The sequence below is a fragment of the Astyanax mexicanus genome, chromosome 16 (assembly GCF_023375975.1).
Source record: "Astyanax mexicanus isolate ESR-SI-001 chromosome 16, AstMex3_surface, whole genome shotgun sequence".
Classification (NCBI taxonomy): Eukaryota; Metazoa; Chordata; class Actinopteri; order Characiformes; family Acestrorhamphidae; genus Astyanax; species Astyanax mexicanus.
Window position 1 is genome coordinate 30099133 of NC_064423.1, and position 18950 is coordinate 30118082.

Consider the following 18950-nt stretch of genomic DNA (forward strand, 5'->3'; position numbering starts at 1 on the left):
AATACAGATTTAGGTCAGATTGAAAGTTATTAAATGTCCATGAAGAATATTTTTTTATTTTTTTTTGTTGAGTTGTGAGAATGAAGAAAATTGGAAACCAGCAAAGGGCAATTTTCCCATACAGGGATTATGCTAGTCCTATTCTTGACTATTCTTAATCCCTGTCCGGGAAATGTCCCCCTAGGGTTTGATGTTAGATTAGCATTGGATTATGATACAACCACATTTTTAAACAGATAATCATCACTAATCTGTATCAAAATACATTTTTAAAAGGTAACCCTCCCAACCTTTGCAACATTCACTCCCTACAGTGAATTAAAGTAAATAACTTTTATTGTATTATTGGGCTAAAATGCTAACAGATATTAATAACATAGCTAAAAACGCTCATATCTAACGATGAGTTGTCCAAACTTTGACATGGCTAGGATGTATTGTTCCTTTTTAATTTGGATATATAGAGAATTATGAAGTAAGATTGACCGTGTAAACGGCAAGGCATCAAGTCAGCATTTCATGAGTTTCAGGCACACATTGCCATGCTAATCAAGGACAAGTATATATTTATTCCTTTTATTGAATCTTATATATTACTTTTTATCTTAATATATTAACTAAGCCAGTGTTTCTCAGTCCTGAACCTTGAGCCACCCAGTCCTCCACATTTGCTGTTAACACACCTGATTCAACTAATAGCATAACGTTACCAAAACACCCTGTTTAAGATAGTTACTATAAGCAGTACAGTGAACTGCAGACTTTTTTTCTATATCTGGATATGTGTGGACCAACAGCTTGTCTTTGGGGACTATTACTTGTACTAAGCCCTGCTTGTATTTTAATATTTCCTGTTAACAGGCTTTAGACCCAAAATCTTCTCAAAACTCTGGTAAAACTGTGTCTTGACCATCAGGTAGTGTATTCATAACCTTATGGTGTGATAAATGAGTTTTTAGAGGTTCAAAAATCTACAGGCTTTATTTACATTAATTTCCCCCTCCCCCATTTAACCAACTATTTTTAACTAGATATATAAACCCAGTTCCGCAATTCTGCCTGGGCATCTGTGTGCTAGTCAAAACACTTTATTAATCTAAAGTTAGCATTAACCATTTTAGAAGATAAGTTATGAGGACAAAAGGGCTAAATTGGGAAGAAAGGATTGTTATGAAAAGGTTACAAGAAACAATGAAAAACTAGACGTATGAACACCTGCATGCCTCCAATATCTACCTCAGTAATTAATTAAAGTGGTTACAAATACACTGGCTAAAACAGAATACACTGAAGTAGCAGTACTTTTGAGGTTGTTTTGTTCAAAGTCCATCATGCTACTGATATGACAAAAGCTATAATTAAAATGTTATTTTCTATGATTACGTATACACTTGTGAAAAGTTCTGGATCTATTTTCAGTGGCAATAGGAACAGAACTGCGAAAGCAGATAATAAATATCTAACCTTCTCACTGCTTGTGAAAATGACAAAGTTATGTTGTACTTAATGAGTGTGTGTAAAATCACGTCACACGTGTGACTCAAGACTGCTCTCTAGTGACCAAAATCAGTGACAAATATAATTTATTACTTAGTTGAATAAAACACACAGCACAATTCGAAGACAGACAAATTCATACAGAATGTACATTCTTTAAAAAAAAAAAATACTCACTATATACAAACACTTAAACAGGTTTACAGTCCAAGGCTAATAATAGAAACAATCTTTTCTTCTTGCCAAGTGCAAAATGTTTTTTTTAAATAACCTGTTCACCCAGTTAATATTCTACATATTCTATCTCAGTGGTCCCTCATCCCAATACCCGAACATTTCCTGAGAGGCATAGGTCATGTAAAGGAAGCCATCTTCATCTTTATGGTCTTTGTAAAGCTGCGCCATAGTCAGGGACATGCTGGCGATACCAGAGTTGTTGATGAGCAAGTAGAAGGCCTGGCTCGGCATTAAGGTCATGCGGTTTCTGAAAAACAGAAAAGCAACTTATAATGCAGATGTGCAAATGAACCAAGTGCATTAATGAACTCAAAAAAATAAAAATAAAATACATTTTCTTGGGTTGGTCAAAAATCTTGAGTTAACATTGAGAAGCTGGTACAAGATAGTGGGCAACCTATTAATCTACTGTGCTGTTAAATTCTGTGTCAATACCAAATAAGTGCACGTTAATAATCTAGGAATTTAATGATGGTTAAATAAATAAATAAATAAAATCCCTTAGCATATTATAGATTGTTAGAATGTTAAAATCCTTTCAAACTAATAATTTTCCTCCTTAGATGCAAAAAATAGGGAGAAAATGAAAGGGGGAAAAAACCTAGAAAAAATTGACTCAGATCATTGAGGGGAGAGAGAAAATAAATAAAAATAAGAAAACACTTTATTAATTTGAATTGCTCATTTTGCACATATTTTCAGCTTTATTCCTAACCAACCTGCAAACAGACTAAAGAGAAGCGATCTTCAAATAATGGAACTAGCTACTGAAAACTTTTTTCCTCTAGTTTTTTCTATTTTCAAAATTTGAACTGTTAGACATTACACTGACTCACATCTTTGACAAAATCCTACTTTAGTAATTTGGATTGCTCATTTTGCAGTTTTTTTCAGATTTATTCCTAACCAACCTGCAGACAGAATAAATAGAAATTATCTTTAACAAATGGAATTGCAATTATTCTTACATTTAAGTACTGTTCTGCGCAAATACTGTAGATACAACTACAAAAAATAAATAAATAAAATAGCAGAAATGAAAAACTAGAAAATGGATAAAAACCTCAAAGCCTTCACCAAATTAAATAGAAAACAGTATATAAAAGCCTTAGCCAATTTTTCTATTTTCAAGTTATCTGAAATTTTAGTTGTTAGACATTACACTGACCCAGATCATTGACAAAACCCCTCTTTAGTAATTTGGATTGCTCATTTATCATTTTCCACACTTTTCAGATTTATTCCTAACAAACCTGCAAACAAAAACCTAAAGAAAAATTCTTTAAATAATGGAATGATCAGCTTCTTAAAGTTAAGCTACAAGCATTGCTCTGTACAAATATTGTAGATACAACTACCAGAAGAGTAAAAGTTAAGGTTTAAATAGTCTAGTTTCAGTACAATAGGAAAAACTGAAAAGCAAACCCACCTAATTATGGTCACAAACTGGGTCATGGTTAGCTCTTGTGGGACGAGAAACTTGGTTTTATCCAGAGGAGGCAGATATTTCTCTCTGTTGTAGCGTTCAATTATCACCTGCACAGCAGCACAACAGCACAGTAGAAGTTTACACAGAGTTTTACACAGTTTCTACAAAGAAAAAAACAAAACACACAGTATAACCCAGCCAGCAGCTAGCTCTCTAGAAGTGCGAAGTTTACTGAGATCTTACCGGGACTTTGGTTGGAAACTTGGACCGGATTCCTGCCACCTCCTGCTTTCTCGTTGCTGCTTGTTTACAGAAACAGAGGTAAAGATGGTTAAACGCTTCAGTAAAGCGCTGTAGGCGGTAAAGTGAGGTGTGAAAATACCTTTACCGAAACTCTTCCTCTGTTTGAAGGGCTTGGGGTGCTGGGTTTTCTCAAACGGAGGCATGCTGGACGCTGAGTGTCTCCCCACGGATTTCCCACGGCCTCTGACCCGCTCGGCCTGATTGCTCACGATGCTCAGCTAACTCATATTAAATAGCGCCCGGTGTGATGACGTAACCGGGCCTGATCCTTCCCATGCTGCTCCTCAAGAATTACCAGAAGAAAAACACAAATCGGGGCATTTTACTGCCATTCCTGTGAGTACTGTAAAAAATATGCAGCCAATACGAGCATAACTCAAAGTTCAAAACAGGTCCAGACAGAAAAACAGAAAAGCAACGGTCAGTGTAACGATTATTATTAATTACATTTTCTGACCGTTTTATGCTAAATGCAAAAATAGAAAACTGGATGAAAAAACATTTTTTTTTAATGTAGTGCAGTGTACAGGAAATTTTTTTTTTCATATCTGCCCCTCACAATCGGAATTTCACGGAAAATGAAAAAAATATATATATTCTTTATTTTCTGAATTTTCCATTTTTGCATTTAGCAAGTTGGATTATAAGATCAGATTTGTGTTAAAATAAATACTAAAACAAATCTGAAAATCGAGAGAAGATTCAACTTTTCATTTTTATTAAAATTTTGTTTGTGAAAGGCAGAAAGGATTTTTTTTTTAATTAAGAAAATTGGGTGTAAAATTATTTTTTTCAGTATAGTGAAGAAGAAATGTGTTTTTGTCCAAATTTTTTAAATTATCTTTACCAATGACGCTATATACACTTTTTTCTTGTCTGCTCTTTTAAACAATGCTTGTCTGCTTATTTTTGTGTTTTAAAAAATTATTTGTATTGCTTTGCTGCTGTAACTACTGTGGGTCTAATAAATGCCTTAATTCAACTAAATACTGTTGGGAGGTATGTGGAACCCCAATTATTACATGCATGATTGTGTCTCCGTTTCATTTTACAACACTGGTACCTGACCTCACTAATGCTCTTGGGGCTGGATGCATTCAAAACCTTCCAGCACTGTTTCTACACCCAAAGTTAAACCTTTCAAAAATATTTTTAATACGACCATCCTATGTTGCTCATGATAATAATAATATCAGGACACCGTGACTCTGCAGTACTCAATATATTACTAGACAATTCTCTATGATACTTCACAGCATCTGTCACTAAAGAGGATAAAATACCCCTAAATAAGCTAATTAAAATGGGGTATTAGGGAGTTTGGAGCATCTATATTTGAATAAAAATATAGATATTTGACACCACATACAATAATGTGTCACAAATGAAAAGTACATGATATATTAGGATATTGATATTTTGTCCAACCCCTAATATTTTGTGTTGCAGTAAGGCCAGCTTCATTTACAGCCAGATTTCTTATTGGCGAGAGAGGATAAACATATCCATCCATTCATGTCAGCAAAATTCTGCTTTGTAAAATATCCCTCTACTAAGTTGATGTACCATGAATGGGTAGTTCACTCCCAGCAGCTTAAAATAGATTAGATTAGATAATATAATTTGTTTTATAAAAGTAAGTAATAATTAAGGTTTTAATGCATTCTTTTATGTAACAATTAGTCATATATTTCTGATTTTTTTTTTAAGATTTTAGGCATTATCTCTGATCCTTATATATAGTCACGTTTTTCAACGACCCAAAGGACTTTTTAACTACATATCCCAGCATGCTTTGCGCGCGGCTCATCGCACATTGCTCTCTGATTGGTTGTTTTCGGGGAGTCGTTTTCTATTGCCAATCAGAAGCGTGTCGACACATACGCTATGTTTGTGGGCGTGGCGACGTAACGAAACAACAACGGTCACCAGTGACGGGAAGTTCAAATCAGTTAAGTGAGCCGATTCTTTTTTTCGTTTAAAAAACAAGCTATCGTGCGATTCAGCTGATTGATTCATTGTTTCATAAGTCAAGCTAACTTCACTCTCACTTGGCTCATGTCTTCTGCAAATCAGTCTGATATACCCTTGTATTCACAATAAAGGCAGCGGGGACTCGGCTCTTTTAGAGCACATCATAGTCAACTAAACTGTATATGAAAATAAAAAGGGACTAAAAATTCAAGTTAATATATATTTTTTACAGAGTAAATATTAAATATTGCGTAATTATGGTTACTCAAATGATTGTCATGCCTCAGGTTTACATGGAGGGTGTCCCTTTTTTGTTACAGATACATTAATTTATATTGCTATAACAAAGACTGCAAATAATAATAGACAATAATAAAGGAAAGAGTTTCTATATAATTATATACAAAAATGTACAAAAAATATTATTATTGTATAATAATACTAAACAATAACATGAGTACCGTGTAATAATTATAACAATAATAATATGAATAATAATAATGATAAGAAAAATAAAATAATCCGGAAAAATAGTTAAGCAAATAAATACAACAATAAAAGAAAGAGTTAATTGTAGCAAAATATAATACGAATAATGCAAAATATATTATTAATAATAATACTAAACAATAACATGAGTACAGCATAATAAACATTTTTATTATATTTAACTACTAATACTACTTTTAATAATAAGAAAAAGAAAAGACAACGAATATGAATAATAATAAAAGAAAAAAACTAATAATAAAAGAATTTAAAAAGTACATTTAAATATGTTATTGGTTATTGTGTAGTAGAAGGCATTAAAAAAGTTTGATTCAGTTGCTTCTAGTGAATCGGTCGCCCGATGAAATTAAATGAATCATTTTAAACGAACCGAATCATTCACGAGTCAGGCATCGTCAACGGCAGCTTCGCACTGAGTTCGCGCGGTCGAGCAGCAGCAGAAGCAGCAGCGGTAGCAGTAGAGCCGTCGTTAGCGGTTTTCCACTCCGGTTCCTTCCGCAGGATTTATCGGTGTTTTAGCAGCATTAGACAGCGGGCATTGGGCGATACGGTGGTCGTGCCTAATCTGGGCGAACCGGATCTCCCACTCCCCGGCCCGGCCATGGACGAGCAGGCGGGCCCCGGCGTGTTTTTTAACAACAACAACAACTCGGTGCTCCCCGGAGGGGGGAAAGCGCCGCAGCCGGGCGACGTGGGAGGCGGAGAGGCGGCCAGGGCGCAGTACAGCATCCCGGGGATCCTGCACTTTCTGCAGCACGAATGGGCCCGGTTCGAGGTGGAGAGGGCGCAGTGGGAGGTGGAGCGGGCCGAATTACAGGTGAACGCACATTCCTTTAACCTGCTGCTCCGGGAACTCCAGCGTTCCTGGGCTTGTTTTCCTGCAGTTAACGCAAACTAACGCAGCTGCGGGCCTGCTAGCTAACCTAGCTTCAGGCCTGCTTTAAAACAATGCCTATCGTCACAGGGAGCTAAACTTTTAGATTTGACCGCCTTACTCCATATCTTAAAGCTCCAGTCAGACCCTTTTCTGATAAGGAATGCTTACTGAAAGCCTCTGAGAGCTGCAGTACTCGCAGGTAGGTATTAGCTAGGCTAGCATAGCAGCCTGACTGGGAGATATGGAGCTGTGATGGCATTCCAGAAATGCTCTAACTGTTGATCTTGTACACAACCGGTTCACAATCCCTTCCATTTATGGGCTTGAGCTGGATTGTGAAACAGTCTTAACCTCTGTCTTTTTCAGATTTTTGCTGCTGTCTAGGTGGAGGCAGGTCCGGGGATAGGTAACTTAACAGACAGCTAGGTGGTACTGAAGGTGGTATTGGAGTCGTACTAGGATAGCTAGCAAGCTAAGTGTTTCTTAGCTAAAATAGGTAGGTTAACTAGTTAGTTTGCTAGCTAGGTTAGCTCATAACAATAATAAACACTAACTAAATATTTAGTAGCTTTTTGAGTGTCTCTTAAATGCCCTGCCATAGATCTGGCATTAATACTATACATGAGCATTTAAAGGAAAATGACGTTATATCGTTGGTGTCAAATTGTCTTTATAAGTAAATATAGCAAGTATATAAATCGAGTTATGTGGAAAGGTTTGGTGTAAAAAGCATAAATGTTGCAGGGTCACAGCTGTAAACAGCAGCTTACAGTGATTGGAACCAGATGTGTAAAAGCTAACAAGCTAGCAAGCCAAGTCACTGCAGGCTGTGTTTTGAAATTATTTAGAACAGGGGTCACCAACCTTTTTGAACCTGAGAGCTACTTCTTGGGTACCAATTAATGCGAAGGGCTACCAGTTTGATACACACTCGTGAAATTACAAATTTTCTCAATTTACCTTTAATTATATGTTATTATTAATAATTAATGACATTCATCTATGTGAAGACACAGATATCAATAGGCAACACTATTATTATAAATCTCTGCAAGTGTTTACATTTTATATTATATTTTAATATAATATTACATATTATATTACATTATATTGTATAATAATATATAAACTATAGGCGCTATCTAAGCTAATATTAATGTAATATAATCTAAAATTACATCAATGCAACTGTGATTTAAAAAAAAAAAGAATAGCAACAAAAATGCTATTTTTAGACCAGGCCTGCGGGCTACTCATAAGGTCCTTGCGGGCTACCTGGTGCCCGCGGGCACCATGTTGGTGACCCCTGATTTAGAATATGGTGTCATAGACATAACCTAGTATTATCATAACTTTTAGATTGAGTTTAGTCATTGAACATGTTTTAGAACTGCAAGAAAAACCCTAATAGAATCTATATTTTATCAGACTACTTTTTTACCACATCTAACATTTTGGCACTATTTTATCATTAGCAACATTTCATATAAAACATAAAAAGGTTTACCAGTCAATTTGAATGTCAGTTAGAAAATACATTAGTGTTATGCACAACACAATACACAACATCTCTACAAGTCTGTAAGTTTCTTTAAAATCAGCAGTTTTACAACAAACCAGTTCTTAATTGCATGTTTACATATCTGACATTTAGTTAGGAACTTATTTGTAAAATAAGTAAACATACCTGTTAAGCTTAGGTACATACAGTTTGCACAAAACATCATCTCCAAATGAACAGTAAGATGTTAACATAGTATGAACAAGATTTGAACACTGTGGCTGTATGGCTCTTATTCACTGATCACGGCAATCCCTGTTCAACACGCTATTGTGGTAAAATCATGCACTAGTCCTGTTGTAAAATTTACATAGAGCACACAGTTGCTTGCACAATGTCTAAATGGTTTATGTGAATGGTATAAAGGCCACTGGTTCATTAAGCTTAAAACAAATGGTGTGTGGGTCTGATTGGCATTTGTGCATTGCTGACTCAGAAGCAGCTTGAAGTAAAAAGACATAAAATCCCATGCTGATCCAGCATTGTGTCCGCTCCTGAGGTGTGTATCACAAAGCAAGTCTTATTTAGCCAACTATCTTAATTCCAAAGCTGAGGATGAATTGTCCAATAGGAATACCCCTCAGCTGAGCAGGCCAGCTTTGTTTGTATGTCACCTACTTGCCAGAGGAGACGGAACTTTTAAATTGCTTTATAAGGTGGAAAACGTGGTGGTAACAGCAAGATATGAACACTATGGTTCCAATGTACTAGCATTTCCCTTCTGGCTGTTGGCTCGTTTTGTTAAAGCTCTTTCATTGCCAGAATGTTTCTGATGCTTTTCAGCATGCCCATATGATCATGCAGAAGATGGCACATAAAGGAGGCCAGACTTTGGCACCCCCCTTCCCCCACTTTGATTCCTGGTGTTGTCAAAGTAACAACACACTGTGATAGTAAAACAGCAGAGCTGTGTCTTCCCTTACGTTAATATGGTTAATAATAAAGTGATGTATGTGCTGATGATCAGTAGCAACTGTGTGTATGTGTGGCCCTGAAGAGCAGTGCCCAGATCAAAGCATCACAGTAAGATCAGCCACAGCAGAACTTGGTGTTCTGCATGTGTTTAGCACCTCAAGCTCAGCTTGCAGGTATTTCCAGCACTGGCTCTGTGGTAGAGGATGGAGCGTGGAGAAGCTGGGATTTACGAGTTGAGTTGGATTCTGTGGTGACTCATCCTACTGCACTGCACAGTGTTCTCTGTTTCTCTCTCTCTTTCTCTCGCTCTCCTCTCCCCTCCTGTCTTCCTCTATATAACACTGTATAAGCACTAAAGTATTGCTACACCAGCTGTTTCATTGTTTATCTTGTTTTTGTTGGAGTAACTATCTCTACTGTGCAGGAAAAGCTTCTCCTTGATTTTGGAGCATTGCTGTGAGGATTTGACTGCATTTAGCAGCAAGAGCTTTAGTGAGGTCAGGATGTTGGATGAACACCACCCCAACTCATCCCAAAAGTTCTGGAGGTAGTACCATCGTTCCAGAGAACACAGATCCACTGCTCTACAGCTAAATTCTGGGGTGTTTTATACCAATCTAGTCCACACCTGGCATTAGGCATGGGTGCCAACAGGTTCATGATTATGTGCTCCAGAGTTGCATATTTTATTGATAGCACCTCTCTTCGGGCAAAAGAAAATCACCATCATCTCCATTTTTACTATTTTCATTTACACATTTTTATATTTTATAAACACTTATACATATTATATATAAATTAGTATAAGTAATAAATATACGTTTTGGGATTTAGGGTCCTCTCTGGTGAGAATGGGTGATTGCACCAAGCATGCGGATGAATCCGATTCCAGGTTATGTTCAGTCAAAGAGAGAGAGAGAGAGAGCACTCAGTCAGAATCTTCACTTCAACTACACACTTTGTTTTTACTATGAGTAAATGATCTACTGAGCTCTGGGTTTCACCTTCTGAAGTCTCCATCGCTCCACCAGCCGCTCGCGTTCAGTAAAACTGAGCTGGATCCTCTTTTAGAGGCTGTACATGTGACGTAATTACGTAAAGACGTGTGACATGGCCAGAAGAACTCCTTCAAAAAAAGGCTCAACACCCCAGTTTTTAGAATTAGTATATATTAGGCTTAGCAGGGATGGTTGTTCCTGCCCACTGGTCTTAATTGCGTGTATTCGAAACATGTTTCTTCGAAACATGACACTGTTTAGTGTGATGTCTAAACCTGACACTGCCTTCCTAGGGTGTTCATAAATGAACACTGCATACAGATGCATGTAGATAGCTATTTGGTACAGGTATGATACCTGCATCCTCATTCAACAACTGCATTTCTAAAAAAAAAAAAAAAAAATGCTGTATTAATGCCTGATGACAGATCACCCCTCCTATGCATTGCTTTGCTTACTTTCATGTGTGGTGATACTAGTTTGTTGCTTTGGGTTGCATGGAAAGAAATAAGAACAGCAAGCTTTAACCATAACCGCATAAAAGTAACTCAGTTAACAATCACCAAGGCTTTGGACTTGAAAGCTTTTGACTGCTCTGGACCTTCACTCAGGGGTCAGTTTTTAAAAATTGCAGGTCTTTTTGGTTGTTTCTGGGATACAGTGGACAGTGCTTTAAAGCAACAGAATCATTTTCATTGTTGCTGATCTCTTAAAGTCCTACCTTGCAGGACACCTTCAGAGGTCTTATGGGATTCATAAATGGACAGGTCAGATATTAACTAGGTCTTAAAGCCAGTTCCAAACGCACTCAAACAGCACTTTCCTCCATGCAGAATCATACAAAATGCCACACCACTATTCAGCAGCAGTGCTGTTTCAGCAGCTCCTGACTGGAGCTGTTTAAGCTGTTTCCCTCTTCAGGACAGGCCTGTCAGGGATGGTCTCAGTGGGAGTAGCATTGTCCTGAGGCCTGTGTTGTGAGACACGTACACTACACACGCTGCTACTGAAGAAGGAAAATGTCACTCCCTTTTCTGTCAGAACATTTCTAGAGGGGCTTTTTATGGGCACCCAGGCCAGAGTTCGTACTTGCTGCTCTGTTGCTGCCTCCAGTTTTACAGATAAAAATGAATGTGTCCATTTCAAACAATGTCACCATCTCTGTCCACATACAGGCTTGGTGGAAGTGAAGAAGGTCACAATAATGTAGTATAAAAAGGACATTAAAGTAGCAGCATATATAGCCCATAAGTTTCTTTTTTCCTCCAGAGATTGTTTTTGTTCTGTCTATGTAACAGTAATCTCGTCTTACTTGGCTACACTGCCCCCATTGTTTCCAGTGGTATTGCTTCATTCCGTCAATATCTGTATTACTTTCTCCAATTGTGCAGAAATACAATAAGTGAGCACCAACTAAAGGTGGAAGGCTCCATCCGCCATATTGCAGTGTTTAGTCCACACCCCCAAACCAAACCGTGACCCTCCAACCCAGCCCCTGTACTTCTAAATACAGTGCAGACAAACGACAGGTTGAAGTTCATTTTCATGCTGTGCGGTAGGGGTGTGCCATTTCGTATCATACACAATAATACCACCAACATTTTTGAATACCTTGAACGATATTATATCTTGAAATAGCGCGACATATCACTCACCCCTAATTATCTAATCGGGTTACTACTTTTTTTTTTTTTTTTTTTTTTTTTTTTTTTTTACTGTTTTTAGCAAAAAAGAAATTCACGCTGTTCTTATTTGCTTTTATATATCTACTAGAGACAGATTCTATCTGTCCAGTATCATTTATTTTACTTTAATCCTGGATATATGAATATATTTAAAGTGCATTATTAGTATCATGACATTTTGGACCATTGACTTTTGTTACAAATCTGATAAATTTCTTGTATTTTTAACTCAGTTAGGGGTGTGCAATATCATATTGTTTGCAGTAATAAAATTTAATTTTAATTTTGTTGCAGTAGTGTGTTCTTGAAATAATTTTTTTAATTCAGTGTTTTGTCATATCACCAAGAATATTGTTATCGTGGAAATGCCATGAAATATCGTGATCTTATTTTAGGACTCTATTGCCCACCCCAACTGTGCACACAGAAATGAAATAAAGAGTTCAGAATCACTCATCATGCTTGGAGGAAGTTATGAGTTGTTCAGGGCTAAGATAATAATGCTAGCTAAGCAAATTTAGCTTAGCATTTGTTCAGTTAACCTAAATTTGATCATGGCCCCTTTAAGTTATATATTCTAAGTTTCTGAATTGTAATAGAGGAGTCTTTGTGTTTGTATCTGAGCTCTGTTATGACTGCATGTTCCAGTGATGTCAGGAGGTCCTCCCTCCGCACTGATGTACTACTGTGTTGCTTATGCCATGAGTAACCCTGTCTGGTATTCTAATGAGAGTCCCGGGCTCAGCGGTAGTTTGTTTTGCAGGTGTGTTTTGGGGGTATGTATTAGTTGGCAGCTGCTCCGACAGGTTTCTCTCCCTTTCCTTCTTTCCCTCACTGTAAGAGCTGTTTTCACAACCAGTGTGTGTATCTGTATAAACATGGATGTCTAACTCTTCTGTGTAGACTGCGAAATATTTAAAAATTGAAAAAAAATTTGGTCCTGTTTAAGGGTGTCTGATACAGTGACCTCTCAGTATTCACATCAGTATGTCTGATATTTAATTTCTAAGGTTTGCTGCCAAGTTGGAATGCACTTCAGCAGAGTAGGGCTGAATATGGCTGCAGGTAAAATAAGGGCGTTTTCACACCAGTACAATTTGGTCTGTTTAAAACGAACACTGGTTCATTCGTACCCTTAGTGCAGGTCGATTGAGCAGGTGTGAAAACAGTAATCTAACTTGTGGATCAAAACAACTGGACTGGCATGCTGTCTCTGTTCCATGCTATTTACACTCACGGTCTGTGCAGCGTTCACTGCTTGCAGCCGAGTGAGTCCGTTTTCTACACTATATTTACTATTATATTTATATGTACTACTATATATTTACTTTCTTGCTTACACCCCAGACAGCTCTGACCAATCTGAGGAGACAGTGTGCTCACGTGGTTTATTGGTGCGTATCGTGGTGCGTTTAGGTTTGTGCCTGTGTGAAACCAAACCAAAGAGAGGGAGAAAACCCTCCAAGTAAACAAACTCATCGACTGATCCGGTTCAGAGTAATTAACTACAGGTGTGAAAATGCCCTAAAACAGCCAGGGAAGATGAATGAATAAATTTATAATCATATTGAAATGATGTAGCGGTGTCTTAATTTGACAAATAAGATGTATCAGAAAATATATGCCATTTTAAAATGATATTTTTTTTTTTTGCCTGAGTAGCTAGCTAAACACTTTTGTTTAATAGAAACTAACATGGAAACTGCAAGTCAAGAAAACGCAAACCACCAATTATCAAGTTAAATGCAGGCTAATACATTAAATATGAAAGAGTTAAACCCAAGCTGGAACTACAGGATGTAGTTTATGCTAATTTTGAGCTAAAGTGCTAACCAGTACCTCACATTCATAAACACGAACTTTAGTATTTACTGGAAGCTAATGTGTTAAAGATGAACTAACATGCTAACCGCAAGCTAACCTATTAAACATGAACTAACACACAAACTGTAAGTTAAGCTAACTGTGAGGTAGTGTGCTAACTGTGATGTCCTGTGTTTAACATTAAGTTACTGTGCTAATTATAAGGTGATGTCTTAACTTTGAGGTAAATTGTTTAAAATAAAGTAATATTCTATTTGTGAGAGAATGTGCTAACTGTAAGGTGATATGCTAATTGTGAGGTAGCGTGTTAAACATGAACTAATAAGCTAACCATAAGCTAATGTGTTAAATGTAAGCTAACATGCTATTTATAGGCTAACCTGTTAAACATAAACTGTTGTAACAACTTGGATAATGTATTAAAGACAAAATAACAGGATAACTGTGAGGTGCTTTATTTATGTAAGTGTAAAAAAGCACTTTAACTGTAAGCTTATGCATCAAACAAAGTTAGAATGCTAACTATGAGCCTACAAGTCCATAGCTCCATGCTACATAGGCTCCTTTCTTTTGAACTTGGCTCTAGTAGTAATATATTAAACAATTCAAGGCTGCTGTACCTCTTGAACAATACAGTACAATACAGAGTACAATTCTGGTGCGTACTTAACAATTACTGTTAATATTTTGCAGGTCAATATCTACAAGTATGTATTTTAGCACTGTGTTTCCTACTTCTCATCCAGAGCTGCACTCCTCTGAGCACTGCGTAGTAATTACATTATATCAGAGGTTGAGGACATCCAAAAGGACTTCTAGCGTCTAAATATCAGTGATGGGCATTCCACTTTTCAGCAGACTTTATTACACTGAGTCCACAGTGTCTCAGCTGTGCTCATCACTACAGGCAGTACCGGTCTGAGCCACTAATTAGCCAAAGGTCAGTGCGCTAATTTATTTTTCAGAGCTGTTCATTTCTACAGCTGCGTTCATTTAGAAATATGTTCGTCTCAACTGGAAGAATAAGCATTCGAGTGGCTGAGAAGAGGGCCAGAAGTGAACAGGAGGATACACCACTTATTCAAATCTGAATGCTTCATTTTCTTTTGCCAGTGGTGTTCTATGGGTTCTTGAATCTTGGATTTTGATTGTGCAACAACATTTGATTTCTTCTTAAACTTTCAGTGTTCCAGACTTGGCTAAAAGTGAATTGTAGGCTTTGAGTTGACCCCATGGTAAAAGTAATGTAAAGTAATGCTTTACTTAAAGGTGCTCTATACGTTTTGGAAATAACTGCTGATATTTGAGCTGAACAGCAAAACAGACACACCCCATTACTTTATTGCTGTTTTAAACGTAATGTTTTTTATGTATTGCATGTTAAATAATAGGCTAAATTTGAGGTTTGGTGCTAACTCTGAGGTAGTGCTGGGCTACACAGTGTAGTACTTCTACACAGTGCTCCACAGCGCCTCTAGCGCCATACCACTAGAGGCACTGTGGAGCACTGTGTAGAAGCACACAGTGTAAAACAGCACCGCCAAAGAAGCACACAGTTTGCTAGATAAAACTCCCTGGCTGTGACCGAAATGGCTCCCTACTCCCTCATTAGTATTGCGCTATGTAGGGAGATACTAATAAGTTCACTAATTAGTGGTAAAACTGGAGTGAATTCGGACACTAACTCATCATTATCATGCGCCAGCACCAGTCGCATAAACACACACAGGTGAGGGGGTTGAGCCGTGTTTAAAACTCCATAAACACACTGAACTGAGCACTGAATTAAAGATAGTGAAGCTCTGAGCTGATCATGACGTTATTTATCTGCTTGTTATATTCACGCTGTTTAAAAGATGATCCTCACATTACTGAACTACATGAAGAAACTCTTAAAAATAGCAGCGTACACCGGCTCGCTCTGTTGCCAGATTGGGTGGTATCATGCCAAATGTCGAGTTGTATCTGAAATTGTCTGGAGGAAACGCTGTGATTTGACAGGTGAACAAAACTACCAAATGTAAAGAGTTTGGAAATTTAACTCGGCGGTGTTATAGTTAGATATCTAACCCTGCAGAGACAGAGCTTTTAGTCCTGCTGATGGAAATTTGAAGTTGTGTTTATGTTCGTTATTATATGTGAGTAAGTTATTTCTTTCTTTCATTGCTTGCGAGGTTGTTTTTATGTACTGTTTTTACATTTTTGTTTCATGTGTCCAATGATACAAGGCACAAAACACATAATACAAATATGCAGATAAACTCATTTAAATATCATTCTTGGTAATCAGTGATATTTAAGATATTTATGATATTTTAGTTAAGATCATGTTGGAATAAACCCTGTAATATTGTTAGTATGACGAATATCAGCTGTTTGGGTGGTTTTTTCAGTAAATTTGTGGATCTGAAACATGTTTTACCCTGTGAATTGGTTTTATCTGAATCCCACTGTAACAATCTGGCAACCCTGGTGGCTCGCTGTCCGCTCCGTTTCTTCGGTTGTCTGTTGCTTAGTAGCGAGACCCGCAATGCATTTTGGGACACATTCAGCTCGCTTAGTAAGCAGCGAAGTCTACTATAAATCATGATGCATTATGGGAGTTTTTAGTGCCCTCAAAATCACGTTCGAATCCCCCCTTAAGATTCGGACACTCAAAGAAAAATGGCTGACATACTCAATAGTGCTCTAACTAGTAAATAGGGATCCATTTCGGTCACAGCCCCTAAAACTCTGATACGGGGAAGTAACCATATCCCTTTTAAATATATTAATATTGCCACATATAGGATAATATTAATGCACACTGAAATGAGTTTGATATTAAACTTGTATCTGACTTATGCAATAGAGCGTTTGAAGAATATCTCTCTTAAATACTTAAACATTGTTTTATGTCTATTTATAGTGTTTATGGAACTATTTAAAAAAAGATGTGCTAATCTTTCTAAGGTCTAATGTTTACATTCTTCAGCTCTTTTTCGGCTAATGAAATCTGATTCCTTTATATTTTGTGTAATTTTGTGGGATAAAGTAAACCTAAATGTAATTTAAAGCCTATAAAGTGTTTTATATTATATGTACTCCTGGCAGTAGAGCAAGTCACAAACCTATATAAAAGCCCGGTCATACAAAAAAATATAAAATAAAAATAATTAAGATAAAATAAAAATTCTGTGATATACTGTGGAACCGCCAGAATCTTGTAAAAAAAAAAATATATATATTCTATACATTTTTGCTCATACCATCCAGCACTACTCTGAGGTAATGTGTTAAACATTAGATAGCATGCTAATTGTAGGTTAACCCATTAAACATGAACCCTAGTGCTAGTCAGCTTCTTAGAGGAGCTGGTTTTGAGCTTTAAAATTTTAATTACTTGGTCTTTCCATGAGTCATAAAGGCGCAGTAAGAGGAAACCTGATGAGAGTAGGTAGGCTATAGGTCATCAATTCACTTGGGGGGTGTGGGGAGTCTGTCTAAGTATAGTCTTGCTTTGGGAAACACTGTGCTGAGAGCAAAATCAGGGACAAAAACCTCTGATTGGGACATTCCCCAGTAGTGTGTGTGTGTGTGTGTGTGTGTGTGTCGGAGAGAGAAGGAGAGAGCGAGAGGGAGGAGGAGGAGGGTTATCTATAGCATCAGACACGACTCGGGCAGGGAACCCCGTGGGAGCGGTACAGCGCAAACCCCAGTTACAGGATCAAATTAACATCTAGAGTGGTGCAGCTAAAACTCAGCCCTTCTCAGGTTTCAGTGTGGCTAGCCCGGCACGTTCACTTCTTAAAAGAAAAGCTTGGTGATATAATTTTGTTCTCATGGTTTTAAAACAACTGACAAGTGAAGTTGATAACATATATTTGATAATCTGGTTTCAGTGGTAGGTCTATCTATCAAGGTGTTGGATTTGTTGTATTAAACAGCAAGTGATTTGGTGAATCAAATTGTGATAGCAGTGGTCTGTACCTACCAAAAGTGGTGAACCGGCAGCAGAGTCATGGGCATCCAAAGCTCATTGATGATGTCCATACTAGGGCTGCAACGATTAATTAATATAATCCTCAATGTCGATTATTTAAAATTGTCGACTAATCGTTAATTTTTACAGTACTGCATTACATAAAGGGCTGAAGACAGAAACACAAATAAAATGGCTCGCTCACACAATTACATAATACAGCGTAAATGGCTAGCTCACACAGTTCACACTCAGCTTAGTGTTATTACTTAGTTGAATAAAACACACAGCACAATTCGAAGACAGACAAAGCGTGTGGTATTAGGGGGTACACAATATTTGGCAGGTAGATTTAATCTGAAATTTGAAAGATTTCTTTCTTTACTGGTTTCTAATGTTGTCTGGTACACATTTACTAAGTCAAAACTAGTAGTATTAGAAGCAACTAGGGCTACCTTTACATTAAAAGCCACATTGCTCAAATCTGATTTTTTGCTCAGTTTGGATTCCACAGTTTAAATTCACTGATGTCAGTGATCTGTATCTGTGTGTAATGTGAACAAATCTGTTCCTGAAACGCCTCACATGCTCACATTGATACTTATATAAACGTCGCCTTCCTCACCAACAACAAAATAACTCATATTTGAGAGACGACACGTAGCTTTATAAAGGGAAATAAATGCATAAGCAGCTCATATGTGGAGCATCTTTTGCTGGAGTGGAGAGAAACAGCTGGTCTGAAGTACTGAAGCTCAGGTCGAGGAGGAGAAAAAAGGCCAGGCGGTTTGCTTTTGCTGTTTTTGCAGCTATAGCTGCACAGCTGCACCAAGAGATGTGTGGGTATGAGAGAGAAGCATGTAGCGCATGCGTAAAAGCAAAAAGACGCATGAACTCCGATTTGACCGTTCACATTCATGTCGCATGTCCATGGATCAGATATGTTTCTAATTTAGAACCACGTTTAAAAGTGACTTAAATCTAAATTGAATGAGCCACATTGAGCAAAAAAAAAAAAATTGAATCACTTCAGCCTGGTAATGTGAATGTAGCCTAGGACACCCACATGAGGTTTATTTTTGGTCTAAAACTGTTGGAGATTACACCATTCAGTGTGGACTTTCATAACCACTATGATAATTTAGCATCCCTCTTCAAATAATGTTGCCAGTGGTAATA

General features: G+C 37.3%; 2 protein-coding genes across 6 annotated transcripts in view; one reads left to right on the forward strand and one right to left on the reverse strand.

Moving 5' to 3' along the window:
* Nucleotides 1-1566: 1566 nt before the first annotated feature.
* Nucleotides 1567-3706, reverse strand: map1lc3c (microtubule-associated protein 1 light chain 3 gamma). Of its 4 annotated transcripts, none has more exons than XM_007246121.4 (4): nucleotides 3552-3706; nucleotides 3407-3462; nucleotides 3164-3270; nucleotides 1567-1981 (listed from the first exon to the last, which is right to left on the reverse strand). In XM_007246121.4, the coding sequence occupies exons 1-4, from the start codon at nucleotides 3607-3609 to the stop codon at nucleotides 1798-1800; spliced, it is 405 nt and encodes a 134-aa protein (XP_007246183.1). In that variant the 5' UTR covers nucleotides 3610-3706; the 3' UTR covers nucleotides 1567-1797. The 4 variants fall into 4 exon arrangements, with proteins under 4 accessions (XP_007246183.1, XP_007246182.1, XP_007246181.1 ...); XM_007246120.4 differs by having other exon boundaries at nucleotides 3407-3465; nucleotides 3552-3687; XM_007246119.4 differs by having other exon boundaries at nucleotides 3546-3687.
* A 2631-nt stretch (nucleotides 3707-6337) lies between these two features.
* The window catches only part of strn (striatin, calmodulin binding protein), a 61764-nt gene continuing 49151 nt past the window's right edge, over nucleotides 6338-18950 (forward strand). For both annotated transcript variants that reach the window (XM_049465423.1, XM_007246118.4), the window contains exon 1: nucleotides 6338-6767. In XM_049465423.1, coding sequence (XP_049321380.1) covers nucleotides 6552-6767 — 216 coding nt within the window. In that variant the 5' untranslated portion in view covers nucleotides 6338-6551. The remainder of the gene's footprint in view (nucleotides 6768-18950) is intronic.